The sequence below is a fragment of the Lepidochelys olivacea genome (assembly GCF_965140295.1).
Source record: "Lepidochelys olivacea isolate rLepOli2 genome assembly, chromosome: 3".
Classification (NCBI taxonomy): Eukaryota; Metazoa; Chordata; order Testudines; family Cheloniidae; genus Lepidochelys; species Lepidochelys olivacea.
This window is the reverse complement of record NC_140413.1, coordinates 189,102,370-189,123,153: the sequence shown is the minus strand read 5'-3', so window position 1 is coordinate 189,123,153 and position 20,784 is coordinate 189,102,370. Positions and strand designations below refer to the sequence as shown.

At 43.0% G+C, this 20,784-nt stretch overlaps 1 protein-coding gene across 3 annotated transcripts in view; it reads left to right on the top strand.

The window, feature by feature from the left end:
- FANCL (FA complementation group L) overlaps nucleotides 1-20,784 on the top strand; it is an 89,483-nt gene that overhangs the window by 63,794 nt on the left and 4,905 nt on the right. Inside the window, exons 8-12 of one of the 3 annotated variants that reach the window (XR_014711014.1) lie at nucleotides 3,124-3,274; nucleotides 6,953-7,036; nucleotides 8,333-8,378; nucleotides 8,463-8,544; nucleotides 14,497-14,584. Coding sequence is in view for 2 of the 3 variants with exons in the window: in XM_084624468.1 (XP_084480594.1) it covers nucleotides 3,124-3,274; nucleotides 6,953-7,036; nucleotides 8,333-8,378; nucleotides 8,463-8,544 (363 nt within the window). In the remaining variant the exon portion in view is untranslated. The remainder of the gene's footprint in view (nucleotides 1-3,123; nucleotides 3,275-6,952; nucleotides 7,037-8,332; nucleotides 8,379-8,462; nucleotides 8,545-14,496; nucleotides 14,585-20,784) is intronic. The other 2 variants (XM_084624468.1, XM_084624469.1) reach the window with 2 other exon arrangements.

The following is a 20,784-nucleotide window of genomic DNA, read 5'->3' as shown; positions in this document are numbered from 1 at the left end:
AGATATAGATAGGCATACAGAAAAAGCCATTTGGCAACATCAATGAAGCATACAAATAAGATCAAATGAACAGAGCATTAAAAAAAAAAAACCACCAAAGGGGAAGAATTTAACTATCTTTTTAAGGAACATCATTGAAAAATTACAATTAGTATTAAAATTAATTGGATTTTAAAATTTATCTGTGGGTTGTAATCCCTTGATGTTTCTTTTTTCTACTGAAATCGTTTGAATTCCCCAAAGATAAAGATAGCAATGATTATTAGAGGATTTATCTGTGTATGATGTAGGAAAATGTTTAAAAAAAAAATCAAAATGGAAAGCAACTGTTGCAAGTACCAGAAAATTATGCTATTAATTTAAGTGTCATCAGAGCACAAAAGATCACATTCCAGGACTATATGAAAATTATTAAAATACTGGAAATAATAATACTTAAGATGAAGATATTATACTCTTAGATCTGGTTAAGTGACTGACATTATTATATCACTTCAGGTATTATAAAAGTAACAAAATGCTTTTAAAGATAATAAGCGTTACATTTTGAGATTGGCAGTATCCACACTTTTCTGCTTAAGTGCTTTCCTACTTTAATATAATTTAATAACAGCAGAAAAAACTCCAACATTTTATTTCCAACTTATACCTTTTCTTTTTACAATATTTTCTCAGATACAAAAAACAATGAAATAATAGGTGCCAAGAAAATATTCAGCAACCCCCATCATTTTGCTTCCTTTTGTCCAGCTGACAAAGGAAAAAAAATGGTAGATAAAAGTTACAATAAATAGATTTTCTATATAATATATTCCTAAAAGGAATATTTTTGTAAATAGTTATCACTATTTGTTAATTTGATTTTTTCTGTGAGACCCCAAGAACTTCCAGGCCAAAATGATATGTGAGATTTAAAATCATGTGACCTTTGTTACATATTATTGTCTTCCAAAATACATAATCCCTCATCCTCCATCTAGGGACACCTTTAGCATCACTGTTCTTTTCTCCATTTACTCCTCCTCCTTCCCTTGTTTCCCCCATCCACTTCTATTGTGTCAATAACCATCCCATCCAGATGATTCCCAAATCTACCTCCAAAGTATTCCCCTCTCTTCAGTCTCAAAAGTGCCAGTGCCTCTCTAAATTTGAGATGGCAGCAGGGTATCCCAGAGAAGTAAGTCTCTACACAGCAAAGAAAACCTGCGGCTGGCCTGTGCCAGCTGACTCGGGCTCACAGGGCTTGGGCTGTGGGGCTGTTTCATTGCTGTGTAGACTTCCTGGCTTGGGCTGGAGTCTGGGATCACCCCACCCCGCAGGTTCATAGAGCCTGGGCTCAAGCCCGAGCTCAGAAGTGTGCACAGCAATGTATAGCTCACAGCCCAAGGCTCATGGGCCAGCCACGGGTTTTTCTTTGCTGTGTAGACATACCCTATATCTTTCTACTTGATCCCTTTCCAATAGTCTCTCTCTAATTTCTTTGACAACTTTTGCTATTTTTCCTGGCTCCTAGGCTTGCAAGCTCATTCTCATCTTTGACTCGCCCCCCTCCCCCCCTTCTTTCCCCATATCCAGTCACCATGTAGGTTTCTTTACTTCCTCTTTTAATATAGACAAAGTACATCTCTTACTCTTGATCACTACTCCAAAATTTTTATCCATGCCTTGATTCTCTCATATGGACTTTTGGAACCTTCTGCTCTCTGACTTGCCTATCTCTTTCCCTCTTTCACTTCTTCCCTCTTTGCATTATATCCCAGTCATCTTAGTGGGTCAGCCAAAGTGGAGATACAGAGACCAGCTTTGCATTTATCTAGTATGTGTTATATATAATTTCGCAAGATAAATACTTTCATTAGAATGATTGCACTTGGAGATGTTAAAAAAGAAAAAATTCTGCATTTTGTGTCTGAAATCATACCCAGACTGGAAATAGAAGAGCCATTTTTTTAAACTATTTAATTAAAATTCGCTAAATAATCTACGAAGGTTTTTTTTCCTAATGGACTGTTGATCAACATTATTAAATCCTTATGAAGAAATAGTTCTTCTCAGAGCCAAATTTATTTTTATAAAGTTGTCTAGGATCAAAACTACTATAGCAATATCTATTTGACTGAAACAAATATAAAAAAATGTGTTGAAAATGCATATGTTATTTGGAAATGCAGTTGTATAATTTAATTTACTAATTGGAAGAGTTTAAGGGTGTAAACTCTTAAAATCAACTGGAATTACTGTAGATTTAATTTTTTATCAATCTTTTGAAATTAAATATTTAAACGTTTACATTCTCATTGAAGGGATTGAGGGCTGAATTCTCCGGTCTGTTAAGCAGTGGAAATTGAATCTGCTATGCCTCTTCTGCAACTTTAATTTACCCAGGACTAGATAACTAAACATCACTCCCTTTCTCACAGACACAAACAGTGGAGAATTGAGACCTGAAACCATACTAGCAGGTCAGACTTTTTAAAAGGAAATAATTCCTTCTAGAAATCACATTTTGGGATTGAAATAAGCAATTTTCTGGCCACACAATTGTTTTTGAGACGCAAAGGATGCCTTTTATATTAAATCCATCTACAAAAGACTCTGACTACTGTTTGACTCTGAATAAAATCTTTTGAAAAGTTTAGTTTGGAGTGGGAATCGCTGCATAGGAGTCAAGAAGGCAAACTCATAAATTAACAGCAGATTATACTGAATTTTACTCACTCCTTACTTAGAATGCAGTTGTTATGAATATGTAATAAAAATACTTCCGGGTCTTAACATTGATTTCTGAAATTAATATTAGGTTTGAGAATGGCTACCAACTTCAAGAATGCTATACCTTAGATACATCAGAATATAACAAAAATGTATTAGAAAATTTAACAGTACTTTTTGAGTACATTAAAGTTATCAGTAGTTAATATTTGTGTGGACCATTAACAAATCAAAAAAAGCATTTTGAGTACTAACAGGAAAAATGTTGACCCTAGCACACTGCAGTGTATTTTACAGCGGGTTTTGTGCTAGATTTAAAAACTTTGAAATGCTGTCATTTTTTAAAAAGATCATTCTATATTGCTATTGGTAGAGTGCCATGTAACTTGTTAAAATTTTCTTTTTTCTTAGAGCTCCTTAATAGACATTTATAATCAGTTCTTGGCAGCATTAGAATCACTGAAAGAATTCTGGAATGCTATGGATGAAATTGATGAGAAGACTTGGGTACTTGAGCCAGAAAACCCCACACGGAGTGCCACAATGAGAAGAATTGCAATAGGTAGGAAAACAGGAGAAGGAATGAAGTATTTTTTTTTAAACAGAAGTGAAGTTGATTTTTTTGCTTTACTTAATAGAGAACAAGGAATAGGAAAAGAAAGGTTACACTTTAAAAAACAAACAAACTATTACTTGTTGTATAAAACTAACCTGAGGCAGAATATTGAATTTTTTGGGGAGAAAGTATAATTTTGTATTTTTAGTTTTACATTTAAAGTTCTGATATAAATATTTATAAATTACAAACACAAGTGTTGATGAATTCAAAACTGAGGACACATTTGTGATAATCCTATATAAGAGATATTTCAGTATAGGATTTTTAAATAGATTGTGTATAAAATGGATGTCCATTATAGAACAGAAGAAAAATTAGTTTACTTTTTAAAAGTTATTCACTACTAATTGTAATGTCAGAAAACTAAATTTTGTAATACATTTTAGGTTGTACTGTAAATATTTTTTTAATATGAAACTGTTTTTGGAAGGATGAAAGAACTGGAAATGCAGCTGTGGGAGAGGGGAAGAGGATAACAGCTGTGGGTTAAAAGGAAAAAAACAGAAGGTAGAGAGAAGATAAAAGGCATGGAATAAACTATAACTATATTAAATAATACAAAATATACCTGAATTAAGACTAAAGCACTCTGTGGCTCATCATCAGAATACATGGAATTACAGCCTTAATATGTAAAGAGTACCTTAGTTATTTGAAAAGTAGGCACTTACCACTGTCTGCAGTCAAAAATAGAGAAAAAATGTATCTTCGGAATGAGGACTCCGATTTTTAGCTTAGCATTTGTATAATTATATACTGCGATGTTGTTCAACTTCAGTCACAAGTGCCAGAAGTCTGATGATACATGATAGAACAAAAATAAAACAAATTTAAGTTCCTGAAAGTTGGAGGAATATTAACTAGATGCAAAGTAGGGAAACAACAGAAGTAGGCAGTACCCACTCTGAGACTGCAGCTTTATGCAAACAACTGTTGAGCTGATGGCTGAAATGATAGGTCACTCTTTCCCCTACTTGACAGCCCAGAGACTGCAGTGAGTCTGCTTTTGTGTAGCCAGCTCCTCTCCCTTCCAGTCCGGTTGGGCCCTCTCCCCTGTCTTTTCCTGATTCCTGAGAGTATGTCTATGCTGCAGTAAAACACCTGCAGCTGGCCTGGGTCAACTGACTTGGGCTTCAGGGCTAAAAAACTGCAGTGTAAATGTTTGGGCTCTGGCTGGAGCTGGGACTCTGGCACCCTCCCCACTTGCGGTTTATCAGAGGACTTTAACTCACTGCCTAGATAAAACTTGTTTATACTGAACTAAAATTTGTAGTCATGAACACCATCAGTTCAGGAAAGCAGACTTCAACTCCCTCAGGGAACGGATGGCCAGGATCCCCTGGCGGACTAACTTGAAGGGGAAAGGAGTCCAGGAGAGCTGGCTGTATTTCAAGGAATCCCTGTTGAGGTTACAGGGACAAACCATCCCGATGAGTCGAAAGAATAGTAAATATGGCAGGCGACCAGCTTGGCTTAATGGTGAAATCCTAGCGGATCTTAAACATAAAAAAGAAGCTTACAAGAAGTGGAAGGTTGGACATATGACCAGGGAAGAGTATAAAAATATTGCTTGGGCATGTAGGAATGATATCAGGAGGGCCAAATCGCACCTGGAGCTGCAGCTAGCAAGAGATGTCAAGAGTAACAAGAAGGGTTTCTTCAGGTATGTTGGCAACAAGAAGAAAGCCAAGGAAAGTGTGGGCCCCTTACTGAATGAGGGAGGCAACCTAGTGACAGAGGATGTGGAAAAAGCTAATGTACTCAATGCTTTTTTTGCCTCTGTCTTCACTAACAAGGTCAGTTCCCAGACTGCTGCGCTGGGTATCACAAAATGGGGAAGAGATGGCCAGCCCTCTGTGGAGATAGAGGTGGTTAGGGACTATTTAGAAAAGCTGGACGTGCACAAGTCCATGGGGCCGGACGAGTTGCATCCGAGAGTGCTGAAGGAATTGGCGGCTGTGATTGCAGAGCCATTGGCCATTATCTTTGAAAACTCGTTGCGAACGGGGGAAGTCCCGGATGACTGGAAAAAGGCTAATGTAGTGCCAATCTTTAAAAAAGGGAAGAAGGAGGATCTAGGGAACTACAGGCCAGTCAGCCTCACCTCAGTCCCTGGAAAAATCATGGAGCAGGTCCTCAAAGAATCAATCCTGAAGCACTTGCATGAGAGGAAAGTGATCAGGAACAGCCAGCATGGATTCACCAAGGGAAGGTCATGCCTGACTAATCTAATTGCCTTTTATGATGAGATTACTGGTTCTGTGGATGAAGGGAAAGCAGTGGAAGTATTGTATCTTGACTTTAGCAAAGCTTTTGACACGGTCTCCCACAGTATTCTTGTCAGCAAGTTAAAGTAGTATGGGCTGGATGAATGCACTGTAAGGTGGGTAGAAAGCTGGCTAGATTGTCGGGCTCAACGGGTAGTGATCAATGGCTCCATGTCTAGTTGGCAGCCGGTATCAAGTGGAGTGCCCCAAGGGTCAGTCCTGGGGCCGGTTTTGTTCAATATCTTCATAAATGATCTGGAGGATGGTGTGGATTGCACTCTCAGCAAATTTGTGGATGATACTAAACTGGGAGGAGTGGTAGATACGCTGGAGGGGAGGGATAGGATACAGAAGGACCTAGACAAATGGGAGGATTGGGCCAAAAGAAATCTGATGAGGTTCAATAAGGATAAGTGCAGGGTCCTGCACTTAGGATGGAAGAATCCATTGCACTGCTACAGACTAGGGACCGAATGGCTAGGCAGCAGTTCTGCGGAAAAGGACCTAGGGGTGACAGTGGACGAGAAACTGGATATGAGTCAGCAGTGTGCCCTTGTTGCCAAGAAGGCCAATGGCATTTTGGGATGTATAAGTAGGGGCATAGCGAGCAGATCGAGGGACGTGATCGTTCCCCTCTATTCGACATTGGTGAGGCCTCATCTGGAGTACTGTGTCCAGTTTTGGGCCCCACACTACAAGAAGGATGTGGATAAATTGGAGAGAGTCCAGCGAAGGGCAACAAAAATGATTAGGGGTCTAGAACACATGACTTATGAGGAGAGGCTGAGGGAGCTGGGATTGTTTAGCCTGCAGAAGAGAAGAATGAGGGGGGATTTGATAGCTGCTTTCAGCTACCTGAAAGGGGGTTCCAAAGAGGATGGCTCTAGACTGTTCTCAATGGTAGCAGATGACAGAACGAGGAGTAATGGTCTCAAGTTACAGTGGGGGAGGTTTAGATTGGATATTAGAAAAAACTTTTTCACTAAGAGGGTGGTGAAACACTGGAATGCGTTACCTCGGGAGGTGGTAGAATCTCCTTCCTTAGAGGTTTTTAAGGTCAGGCTTGACAAAGCCCTGGCTGGGATGATTTAACTGGGAATTGGTCCTGCTTCGAGCAGGGGGTTGGACTAGATGACCTTCAGGGGTCCCTTCCAACCCTGATATTCTATGATTCTATGATTCAGAATTCTAAGCCAAATAGCTTACTTTAGCCATCTAAAAGCTGTAACAATGTTCATAAAACTACAGGTGTGCTCAAAGCAACTCATTTGAAAAACATAAGTACTTTCTCTATTTGCGGTTATAAAGGAAAGCTTTACACCTTCCATTTAAAATGCATTCTCTCTCATTTCAGGAAACAATGTTTCCATAAACTTAGAGGTAGATCCCAGGCACCCAACTATGCTTCCTGAATGTTACTTTCTTGGAGCAGACCACGGTAAGGTCTTTCATATATGAAATTTCATATACAAACTCATTTCTCAATCTTAGAAGCTAGGTCTGTTTTGACTTGTACCAGTAACTGCTTACAGACTTTTCAGGTAAACTTAATTTAGTGGTTTCAGGTCTGTCTTGTATTTAAGCAAAGTTTAAAATGTCAAAAAAGAAAAGGAGTACTTCTCCTTTTCTTTTTGCGGATACAGACTAACACGGCTGCTACTCTGAAACCTTTAAAATGTCAGTATCTCTTGCATATACTTACACAAAACAATACAAGAGTGAATTCACGGCATGCTGTTGTGCACTGTTAATGTGTTAAAGTCTGGCAAATTAAAATGCCACAAATTGAAGAATACTTTAAAAATACAAAAAGAAAAGGAGTACTTGTGGCACCTTAGAGACTAAGCAATTTATTTGAGCATAAGCTTTCATGATCTACAGATCACTTCATCGGATGTAGGAAGTACTCCTTTTCTTTTTGTGAATACAGACTAACACGGCTGCTACTCTGAAACCTTTAAAAATACAGTTATGAGAATAGTGACTAACTTGACAACTTATTTTTCTCCTGTAGGCACTGTAGAAGTCATTCAGCTGTAGGAGAGTAGCTAGATTGAGTTTTAGCTATTACACAGTCAATAGAATTGTTAATTACATTCTAGATACAGGGTCACATCCTGTCCTGACTTTTCCCACATTATATATGGGGATGATACATAAGCTGTTTTTCCCCCAGCTTGATTGTCTGATACCACGCTGAGTTTGCAAGGATAACAAAAACACAAAACACTTAATTCTTTTAAGTTCTGATTGAGTAAATGTATTCTGCAAGTTACTGAGAGAAAGGTGGAACCCTACAATATTTTTTTAGTCCTTTTCCAGCAGAATCACAATTCAGGAGATGCCCTGTGTCCTGCAGAGAATTATTCTGAAAGATAATTATCTGACCACATCTATGATTATTTTGCTTGTTTTTTTTTTTATAAATAATCCACTGTAAATTCCCTAATGTCTTTCCCTCGATTTTCTATAGCTCCTGGCCATGAGGGGCAATCATACCTTTGGTGTACAATGTCCCAAAACTTAGTGCTATTATCATTATATATGACTTTTCAAATATGATAACTGCGAGCCAGATTTGTAAATGTATTAAGATGCCTAGTGGGATTTCAAATGCATTGGCACCTATCTGCATATTTAGGTGTCTAAATACCTTTAAAAAATCTAGTTGTAAGTGCTGAAATGTGGGGGAAGTCTCTTCCTGTGAGTAATGTAAATATGTGTAACTTTGTAGTGGTAAATCCTTTGAGAACGAAGCTGAACAACAACATGCACTTGTGGTAAGTGTTTTCACTAATACAACTTTAGTTTAAAATCTGCATTTTGCAGTTCCATGTGTTAAAGTCTCTTTCCTCTACTTGCAGGGATCCAGATATCACCCTATTACAAAATTTGAAAGAAGTTTTAGAAACTGATTTTCCTTCTCGTGCTGTGCTAGAAAAGACTGTAAGTGTAGTTTTTTGTTGATGCTCAGTCTTTATTTCTGAATACTATAGGCCGATGAAAATTAAATTGTCACCTTATAACTGCCAGCAAAAATAAGAGTCGGAAAGGATGTAATTGGATTAGTAATTTGTAAAAAAGGCTTCTGAACATCAAGCAACAATTGTTCGCTTATTAACAAATAGTAATAAGTACACACTTTCCTATGGTCTCCACAGCATTAAGGTGATTAATTACAGGCATCAACATTAAAAGGGGAGGAGAAAGTTCCATAGTACTAATAGGGTGGAAAATCCAAACATTCTGTTATGGATATTGATGATTTAGAACTCTAATTATGGAGGTAGATCTGCCTAGAGGGGCAAGAGGCCATCCAAATAAGGGTGCTGCATCTTCGAGTAGTGTCCCTGTGGGTGCTCCTCTGTCGGCGTGCTTGTGTTCCTGTGCTGCTGATCGGACAACTTTGGTAGCAGTCAGTTTCACCCACGCATGCGCTGCTCCCCTCCTGCCACAAGGCTAGCCAGCATGCGTGGGCAGTGCCTCTTCAATTCCTTCTCAATCGTCCTTGGCTAGAAACAGAACTAGAGCTGGCCATTCATGGATTGTTAACTCTCTTAGAATTGCTAATTTTAGCTTCTGTTGAAGCCCTTTTTCTTTCTTTGCTTCATTACATTTTATTTTGGCCATTGCCTAGAAGAAAAGAAAAGGACTTTGTCTTTTGTTGACCCCCTGTCGGGGGGGCCTGGACAAGGATATGCCTGGTTCTCTGGGCTTCAAAAAGTGCCTCAGGTACAAGGGATCTATCCCAGTTACCGATGGACATTCGCAGTGCATTTGCTGTCTGGGGAGAGAAACACATTCCACAGAAATGTCCAGCAACTGAAGCCCACATCCAGGAAGGACAGAGAACTGGGGCTCAAATTCCTACTCATGGAGTCAGTCCTTTAACCCTGGAGTCTTGGTGGCAACTGTCCACTTGGAAGGGAGGTGAGCTGAGAGAGATGCCTGTGAGCCACTCATGTAAAGCCTCTTAGAAAAGGTCCGTGAGTCCCCATAGCGAGTCGTGATCGAGCCAAAAATGATCCCTGTCTCGGTCAGTATCTTCAGTACCAGTGGAACCAAATCTGTCTAAATCTGGTACCCACAGCATGTGTGGTACTGAACCGACAGGGCAACTCAGAATGCCTAGAGACCCAATGGGTGCAGGCAAAGAAGCAACGGTCCCGTGTGGGCATGAGAAACATAGCCTTCCCTGGGGCGGATCTTCTTTGTCAGTCCAGTCATCAATACCCATACTGCCAGAATACCGCGTTCACCCAGAGCCCTGGGCTCACCGATGATCTCCTGCCACGCACCCCCCTTTTCGTTGTCTGAATCAGAAAGTGAGCAAGAGGACCTAGCTTCCCAACGCCCTTCTCACCCGCCATACAGAACCCAGTTTCACTATGGACCAGTTTCACCTGGTGGCATACCACCCTTCTGACCCACAACATCCCTAGCATAGGCAACTGTGGTACCAAGCACTGCGCCCCTTCCCATCACAGTGGCTGTACTGGGACCTTGGCAGGCCCAAAGGCAACAGGCCTCCATCACTGATGGTATGGCATACCAACAGCTGCGGAAGTACCCTCCTTCAGCTGCTGCTTCAAGGGCCTCTGAACTCCCCGAGCAGGCAAGGGAGGAACTGGAGGCCAAAGTCGAAGAGGAAGTCACTCCTCCAGCCCACTTCTCATCATTATCACCAGATGAGACTGTGATGCCCCCTTCGCCATCTATGGCAGATGACTGTAAGCTGTTCCAGGACTTGGCACAGAGGGTGACAGAGGCCTTTACAAGAGGTGTCTGAGTTGCGCCACTAGCTGGTGGACATTCTGCATTCCTCCACTTCCTCCAGAGTGCACCTTCCCTATTAATGAGGCTCTACTGGATTCTGCCAAGGTGATATGGCAGGCCTCTGCATCCATCCCACCAACTTGTAAGAGGGTGGACAAGAAATATGTGCCAGCAAAGGACACAGAATTCCTGTTCTCACACTTGCCTCCCAATTTGATCATTGTGGATGCAGTTAACTCTAAAGGCTGCCAAAACCACTTTAAGTCCACCCCTTATACCAGGACTGGGAGCACCTGGACCTGTTTTGCAGTAAGGCCCACGCCTCAGCCACCCTTCAATTCAAAGTGGTAAACTATCAAGCCTTCTGGGCTAAATATGACTCAGAACTATGTGAAATGTAGTTATTTTATTGAAATATTGAATAGCTCCCCCGTTCTCACAAGGACCAATTTAAGGCCTTGGTTAACAAGGGCCAGCTGGTGACAAAGTGTCACTCCAGTATGCATTTGATGGTGGCACGTTCTATTTTGTCTGCATTGTGATGAGACAGGCCTCGTGACTTCATCTCTTTGACTTCCCCAAGGAGGTCCAAACGACGGTGGAGGACTTCCCTTTTTAGGGGACAAAATTATTTGCTGAAAAGACAGATGCCTCCCTCCACATGTTAAAAGATTTGAGGGCCACTCTTCAATCCCTTGGGATTTATACACCTGGATACAAAAGAAAGTACAGTACTCATCTCAGTAGTCACAATATCCATCTCAATATACACAAAGATCGCATGAACCTCAGAGGAAGAAGCCCAGGTTCTCCAGATGAAAGACGATGGGATCTCAGCAAACTTCCTCTCAGCCCTCCACCTCGAAGAAATAGTTTTGACATGCTGATTGAGGTGCCCATAGAACTGTCCCCTCATTTCACAGTGGAAAACACCCATCCCTTTGGAGATCATCTCGCCCCGTTCCACAGAATCTGGGAATGGATAACTTCCAACAAATGAGTGTTGGAGATCATCTGAGATGGCTACTCCACCCATTTCTCCTCCCTCTCCGCCTCCCAAAAACCCCTCCCCATCCCTTCTCAGGGGCCCTTCTCATAAGAGCTTTCTATGTCAGGAGATAAACCATCTCCTCAGTGTAGAAGCCATAGTGCGAGTATCCACACATGTAAGGGGCAGAGGCTTCTAATTTTGTTACTTCCTGGAGACCCATACTGGACCTCAGAGCGCTCAAAAAGTTTATCAAGGCTCAGAAATTCAAGATGGTCATGTTATTATCATTCGTTATCGTTAGAAAAAGGAGACTGGTTCTCGGCCCTTAACCTCCAAGATGCTTATTTTCACATCTTGATCATATCGAGCCACAGACGTTACCTCAGGTTCATATTAGGTCAAGACCACTACCAATACAGAGTACTCCCTTTCGGCCTTTCATTGGCCCCAAGAGTATTCTTCAAGGTCCTTTTGGTAGTGGCGGCCCATTTATGCTCTCAAGGCATCATGATTTATCATTACCTGGACTGCCTTCTCAGGGTATGGTCCTTTACAGAGTCCCAGCAAGTCACTGAGACCACACTAGACCTGTTTCAGAATCTGGGTCTACAGATAGATAAACAAAAATCTACATTAATACCGGTAGAGAGACTAGAATTCATAGGAGCCGACCTTGACTCCATTCCTCCCACATCACAGATTTCTCAGTCTCTCCTCGTGATAGACAGTACAATCCATCCCCCAAATTTTGGCCAAACATTGCCTCCAGCTCCTGGGCCACATGGCCATGAGCACATTGGTTATTGCTCATCCCAAACTATGCATGAGATGTCTCCAAGCATGCTTTTGGTTCAGTTTACAGGCCGAACAAAGACAACATACGCAAACTACTATCAGTGCCCACCAGGGTCAAGCAATACTCATGTAAACGTCTGTACAGGAATCCTGTTTGTTCAGTCTTCCCCATCTCTACTCCTAACCGCACACATCTCAATGGTCGCACAATACAGGAAAAATGGACTCCAGGTGAGAGATGCCTCCACATCAACATGTGGACTTGCTTCCTCCTGCTGATCAAAGACATGCACAAAAGGGTCATGACGGATAATATGGCCTGCATGTATTACACAAACCATCAGGGAGACACCAGGGCTCATTCCCTGTCTGTAGAACACTAAAACTATGGAACTGATGCATCTCCCATAGTATCTTAATATCAGCTGCCTACTTATCAGGAATACACAACATGACAGCAGACAGTCTCAGCCCCAAATTCCCACATGACCACGAACGGGGGAGAGATTCGGTGGTACTCCACAATATATTCTGACAGTGGGGGATACCGGTAATAGACCTATTCACTACTTACCAGAACAAGCAGTGCCCACAGTACTGCTCTAGAGTGGGGATCGGACGACATTCCATGGAAGATGCCCTCCTCCGTCCATGGGACAAAGGCCTTCTTTACGCTTTTCCCCCATTTTGTCTAATATTGAAAGTCCTGTTGAAAGTGAAGAGAGCGCAAACATACTGATTTCTCCCACTTGGCCCAGACAGATGTGGTACCCTTGCCTGTCACAGCTGGCATTATGTCCACTGCTGACTCTTCGAATCACTCCTTATCTTCTGTCGCTGAAAGAGACACGCACTCTCCATCCCAACCTGTGGATTCTGTGTCTCGAAGTCTGGCTCCTTCATGGTTCCAGCACGTAGAGACATCTTGCTCTGAGGAGGTATAGGACGTGTTATTGCACAGTAGGAAAGGAGCTACTTGCCATACCTATCTACAAAAATGAAAGAGATTCCAGATCCCAAAAGTGTCATGCCTAATATATCCACCCTACCAGTGATCCTGGACTACCTTTTGAGTCTCAAGAAATCAGGACTCTCTATTGGTTCACATAGCAGCAATTGCAACCTTCCTTCCGCAGACAGAAGGATATTCAATCTTCTCCCATCTGACTATGAAGAAGTTTATCAAATGCATAGCAAACTTCTTCCCACAACCCAGACTTCCAATGCCTCAATAGGATCGCAACCTACTATTAAAAGGTCTGACTAGGCCACCATTTGAACCCATGGCCACTTGTTCATTAACTCACCTTACCATGAAGATGGTGTTTCTCATCGTCATCACCTCTGCAAGAAGGATTGGGGAAATAGCAGTTCCAGTGGCGCATTCCCCTTTCACTGGGTTCTTCCCTGACAAGGTCATGCTTAGACCACATCTGAAATTCACTCCCAACGTGACTTCTGCATTTCACATAAATTAGCTTATTTAGCTTCCAGCCTTTTATCCCAAACCTCATCAGGATAAAAAGAGCCTTCAGAAAATTCTCCTCTCCATTGCAGATAGGTCAAAAGGCACAGTGATTTCATCTCACTGACTCTCTAAGTGCGTCTTGGACTGTATTAAATTCTGTTACCAATTGCATAATGTAACTCCCCCCATCTTCAATACGCATGCATTCTACAAGGTCGGTCTCCTTATCCTTCGCCCAGGATATCCCTATATCAAAAATCTGAAGAGCAGTTACCTGGGCATCTGCACACACCTTTACAGAACACTATGGTATCCTGGGGATTTGGCTTCAGACTCCAAATTTGGTGCCACAGTACTATCATCGATATCAGACTCGATTCCAAAGTCACAATCTCCAGTGGTGGGCACTGCTCAGGAATCACCTACAGTGGAGCCACCCATAGGGACACCTCTCGAAGAAGTTACCTTGTGCAATAACAATGGTTTTTCAAGATGTGTGCACTGCTGGGAGCTCCATGACCTATCCTCCTCCCCTCTATTTTGGAGTCCTCGTAGTTGACTGTGCGGTAGAGAAGTAACTGAGGAGAGATTGCTCACGCATGCTGGCTAGCCTAGTGGCAGGCCGGGAGCGACGCATGTGCGGGTGGGACAGACTACTACCAAAGCTCTCTGATCAGCAGCCACAGACAACCTACAAAAAGAAAAGGAGTACTTGTGGCACCTTAGAGTAACAACTTTATTTGAGCATAAGCTTTCATGAGCTACAGCTCACTTCATCTGATGAAGTGAACTGTAGCTCACGAAAGCTTATTCTCAAATAAATTTGTCAGTCTCTAAGGTGCCACAAGTACTTCTTTTCTTTTTGCAGATACAGACTAACACGGCTGCTACTTGACAACCTACAGTGGAGCATCCACAGGAGGACACATCTCAAGGAACCAGTGTTACTGCACAAGGTGAGTACCTTCTTTAATGGAATTAATCACAATACAGTAACTCCTCACTTAACGTAGTTATGTTTCTGAAAAATGTGACTTTAAGCGAAACGATGTTAAGCGACTCCAATTTCCCCATAAGAATTAATGTAAATAGAGGGGGGTTAGGTTCCAGGGAATTTTTTTTTGTCAGACAAAAGGCATTATATACATTTTAAACAAGCAGTTTAACACAGGTAGCCTGATATGTTTTAAAAACAATTTTAAACAAGCAATTTAATACAGGTATTAAACAGGCTGGCAGCACAACTATCAGCTCCCCTACGTGCCCTCCGACCCCCTCAGCGCCTCCGGCCTGCCGGCAGACCCCGTGAATCAGCGCCATCCCACCACCTCCTGCCTGCAGCAATCAGCTGTCTTGCGGCATGCAGGAGGCGGTGGGGAGGCTGCGCACCATATCCTCGCTACTCCCCCCAGCCTCCTGAACGCCGCAAGGCAGCTGATTGCTGCGGGCAGGAGGTGGGCACTGATCCACGGGGTCTGCCGGCGGGCGGGAAGTGCTGCGCGGGGGGCTGCCAGCTGTGGACAAAGCAGGCGGCCAAAGGATGTTCTAGGGGAGCACTGCACAACTGCAAATGAGCATGCAATACCCGGGCTCAACGGGTAGTGATCAATGGCTCCATATCTAGTTGGCAGCCGGTATCAAGTGGAGTACCCCAAGGGTCGGTCCTGGGGCCGGTTTTGTTCAATATCTTCATAAATGATCTGGAGGATGGTGTGGATTGCACTCTCAGCAAATTTGCGGATGATACTAAACTGGGAGGAGTGGTAGATACGCTGGAGGGGAGGGATAGGATACAGAGGGACCTAGACAAATTGGAGGATTGGGCCAAAAGAAATCTGATGAGGTTCAATAAGGATAAGTGCAGGGTCCTGCACTTAGGACGGAAGAATCCAATGCACCACTACAGACTAGGGACCGAATGGCTAGGCAGCAGTTCTGCGGAAAAGGACCTAGGGGTGACAGTGGACGATAAGCTGGATATGAGTCAGCAGTGTGCCCTTGTTGCCAAGAAGGCCAATGGCATTTTGGGATGTATAAGTAGGGGCATAGCGAGCAGATCGAGGGACGTGATCGTTCCCCTCTATTCGACATTGGTGAGGCCTCATCTGGAGTCCTGTGTCCAGTTTTGGGCCCCACACTTCAAGAAGGATGTGGATAAATTGGAGAGAGTCCAGCGAAGGCCAACAAAAATGATTAGGGGACTGGAACACATGACTTATGAGGAGAGGCTGAGGGAGCTGGGATTGTTTAGCCTGCAGAAGAGAAGAATGAGGGGGGATTTGATAGCTGCTTTCAACTACCTGAAAGGGGGTTCCAAAGAGGATGGCTCTAGACTGTTCTCAATGGTAGCAGATGACAGAACGAGGAGTAATGGTCTCAAGTTGCAGTGCGGGAGGTTTAGATTGGATATTAGGAAAAACTTTTTCACTAAGAGGGTGGTGAAACACTGGAATGCGTTACCTCGGGAGGTGGTAGAATCTCCTTCCTTAGAGGTTTTTAAGGTCAGGCTTGACAAAGCCCTGGCTGGGATGATTTAACTGGGAATTGGTCCTGCTTTGAGCAGGGGGTTGGACTAGATGACCTTCAGGGGTCCCTTCCAACCCTGATATTCTATGATTCTATGTTCTGTAATGGAGCAGGGATGTAAGATGGAAACAAAGTTAAGCAATAGGACATTAAGTGAGGAGTTATTGTACTATAATTCTGGATTGAGTGTGGCTCTCACGTATGAAATTTGACAGTTCTTAAATTAAAAGCTAATATCTGACTGTGAGGCCTTCTGTCTAATACAGTGAAAGTTCACTGTAGTTAAAAGCATGAGGACTGTCTGAAATAATGAAGTTAAACTGCATATCAGTCAACAGTGGACATTGTTTTTAGGTGCATGAAATCATGCTAGGACAAAAATGAACCTTTTGCTGAATTATCAAATCTCTCAGGACAGGTAGGGCTCCTCAGTCTGGAGAAGGAAAACTGATCTGAAACCCTCATCTATGGGTTAAATAAAGCCTAGTTTGGGCAGCAGGAAAAGCAGTACCACCTCTTATTCGTCCATCTGGTCTATAGCAATAAGATGGGGAGAGTTTGGGCATTCAACTGGGGAAAGGCCCTCTCACTGTGGTACATGTCAGGGACACCAATTAATACACTGTAGTTTCTGGCACAGGGTGACTACATGGGTGCAAACAATGTTTTTCTTTTTGGTGAGTTACCAAAGGGCAGTAGTAGATATTAGCAAGGGCTAATGCTAATGGTGAGAGGGCATCTTAGCCCTACGCCAGAAGTTCACGCACCTTAAGCCTGGCAGCCCCAGCATCTGAGCTGGGGATTTCCGGCAGTCAGTGTCTGAACAGTCCTGTAGAGGGTCAGGGGACTACCACTTAGAATGAAGAGTCAGTGAATAGCAACAACCTGCACAGCCAAAGAATTCCCATATAAGTAGCAACACTGAATGTACCCTGACAAAGGTCTGGAAGTAGCTGATATGCTCGTAAGGAGAGTATTTATGTTCTATACCTGCAGAAGACACAGTGAATGGGAACACAGTGAGGGAACTGGGCTTAGATTGTAAACTCTTCTGTGGTAACAAAAGCAGGTGTAATGGAGTCAGGAGGGTAGTGAGAGGAGAGCTGAGAAAGAACAATGATTGAAATTATTAGAGTAAGTGACCGACTGATGGCTGTATAGATCCAAATTAAGGAGCATATTCTGTTTGTGATATCAGTGTATGCACCTCAAGAAAGATGCAATGAAGCAGAGTTTCCCCTAAGACTTGCAAGCACTAGTGGACAGAGCTGTGCCATACGAGATGTTGGGTGACTTGAGTTATGGAAGAGACCAGCAAAAACAGAAGGGGTAATGTGCTTAGGAAATTCCTGTCTAGGCACTATGGAATGAGGAAGGGAAACTATTACTAGACCATATGTAATGTCAATCAATGGATGATATCCAGTCCATGGTTCCAAAAGAAGATGAGTCATTTGGTCACGTACATCAGTAGTGGAAACAAAGTTGGTATTAGCTGAAGAATGGAACTACCTCAAAAGAACATGGATTGCAGCAGCGGAAGAGATTTGTGGCTGATGCAGATGGGGAAAACAGAGGAAAAGAAAAGACTAATGATAGACTGAAGTGCAGGTAGTTACCCAAAACAAAAAAATAGAGCCTAATGAAAAAACAAATTAATACACTGAGTGTAAATGAAAGTGACTAGAATGAGGGAAAGCGAGCTGCCAAACAGGCAGTGAAGAAAGCCAAAAAGAATGCCATACATGACTTGTACGCCAAGCTTGTAAACCATCCACAACTGGCTGGCCAAAAGATCTGTAGCTTGGCAAAAAATGACCACACCCCACTTTAAGTGTTGGGGGGAGAGAGGGACTGTTGTGTAGTTTGCTGGAGAAACCACTGGCAAAAAAATCTACAGCATGGCAAAAATGGCCACACCACACATTAATCAGGGGCGTGGGATGGAAGGGGAACGGACTGTTGTCTGGCTGGAGGAAGGTGTGTACCTCTTTAAAGGATAGAGAGGCAAGGAGTGAGGTTGCAGCAATGACAGGTCAACGTGGGGATGCTGACCCTTCCCCCCCCGGTGACTGGAAGAGAGGAGAGGTCACGCCAAGCAGGAGAAGCCCTCTTTTACCTGGACCAGGCAGAACAGCAATGACTCAAGCTCTGCAATCTTCGTGGTGCCATGTGGTAGCACAGCAGGGGAAGGGGTAGGAATGCTCCCCACCCCGCACTTCAGCCCACAGAAGGAAAGCTGGCATTTAGTAACAGAAGGGGAGCAAATTTTAGGCATAGCTCGGAAACTTCTGTATGGAAGGGATACAGTGATCAGATAAATGGATTGGTAAAGAATTCAAAGGAGGTATTTGTTAAAGGACTGGAAACTGGAAAGTTCGGGGCTTGTCAGCAAGTTAAAGTAGTATGGGCTGGATGAATGCACTATAAGGTGGGTAGAAAATTGGCTAGATTGTCGGGCTCAACGGGTAGTGATCAATGCCTCCATGTCTAGTTGGCAGCCAGTATCAAGGGGAGTGCCCCAAGGGTCGGTCCTGGGGCCAGTTTTGTTCAGTATCTTCATTAATGATCTGGAGGATGGTGTGGATTGCACCCTCAGCAAGTTTACAGACAATACTAAACTGGGAGGAGTGGTAGATACGCTGGAGGGCAGGGATAGGATACAGAGGGACCTAGACAAATTGGAGGATTGGGCCAAAAGAAATCTGATGAGGTTCAACAAGGACAAGTGCAGAGTCCTGCACTTAGGACGGAAGAATCCAATGCACCGCTACAGAGTAGGGACCGAATGCCTAGGCAGCAGTTCTGCAGAAAAGGACCTAGGGGTTACAGTGGACGAGAAGCTGGATATGAGTCAACAGTGTGCCCTTGTAGCCAAGAAGGCCAATGGCATTTTGGGATGTATAAGTAGGGGCATTGCCAGCAGATCGAGGGACGTGATCGTTTCCCTCTATTCAACACTGGTGAGGCCTCATCTGGAGTACCGTGTCCAGTTTTGGGCCCCACACTACAAGAAGGATGTGGAAAAATTGGAAAACACCCAGTGGAGGGCAACAAAAATGATTAGGGGACTGGAACACATGACTTACGAGGAGAGGCTGAGGGGACTGGGATTGTTTAGTCTACAGAAGAGAAGAATGAGGGGGGATTTGAAAGCTGCTTTCAGCTACCTGAAAGGAGGTTCCAAAGAGGATGGATCTAGACTATTCTCAGTGGTAGTGGATGACAGGACAAGGAGTAATGGTCTCAAGTTGCAGTGGGGGAGATTTAGGTTGGATATTAGGAAAAACTTCTTCACTAGGAGGGTGGTGAAACTCTGGAATGCGTTACCTAGGGAGGTGGTGGAATCCCCTTCCTTAGAGGTTTTTAAGGTCAGGCTTGACAAAGCCCTGGCTGGGATGATTTAATTGGGGATCGGTCCTGCTTTGAGCAGGGGTTTGGACTAGATGACCTTCAGGGGTCCCTTCCAACCCTGATATTCTATGATCCCTATGTCTGACATGGCAGGGAGCCAACTGCCCCTCTTAGAGCCCACCTTAACTCGCATGGGGCGGAAGGGGAAGAAGAGATGGTAAGGTCCCAGCAGTAGGTGGGCTGGGGACGAGGATGGGAAAGAGGGTTAGCTGATGGAAGTCCCCCTGGTATATATTAAAATTATCATGCCATTACCAGCACTATACACTTTTATCTGTGGGTAGCTCCCAGACAGTTAATAAAATGGAGGCCTAATTAAACCACATGCAGTGTCTCCTGTCCTTCCAGCATAGCTGGACAATGAGATTCAAAGGGAAGGAGGATTGTATTGCAACGCCATTTGTAAAGAATGACCAGGGGAGGCTGTTAGTAACACATGAACAAGCAAAGGAGAGGTGGAAATAGTAGTTTGAGGGGCAAAACCACCTTTTTGGCAGAGTTGCCTACATGTAAACCATCCACAGCTGGCTGGCCAAAAGATCTGTAGCTTGGCAAAAAATGACCACACCCCACATTAAGGATCTGAGTCTGACATAATGGAGGATAAGGTGAGAAAATGTAGTCCAGATAATGAAGAATGGTAAGGCAGTTGGACCTGATAAAATGATGGCAGACCTGGTGAAAATCCAATGATTGAAATTATTAGAGTAAGTGAAATTATTAGAGTAAGATGGCTCTGTGGGTCCAAATTAAGGCGCATATTCTGCTCCTTAAAAACCAAGAGAGGTATAAAGTGGATGAGCAAAGTAGTTAAAGCCATAGAGTGAATCAAGAGAATTCCTGAAGACTGATGAGTCTATTTTGGCATCAATACATAAGGAAAGCATCCATGAATGCAGACACTATCAAGGGATAAAGTTACCAGAACACACATTGGATGCTAGGATTGGGAGAAAGGTGGACAGGACAAACGAACAAAAACAGTTCTGCTTTAGGAAAAGCTAAGGAACCACAGATTCAATGTTCATAATTCGGCAAGTGATAGAGAAGCAGCTAGAATATCAACAGGATAGCTTCTGGACTTTCATAGACTCTAGACAAAGCATATGTTAAAATGAACAGAAGGATGCTCACACCAGTGTTGAAATATTGTCTGAGAATTTAATAACTATGGGGGATGCAGTATATAATTCTAAAACATGATCTGAATGTGTTT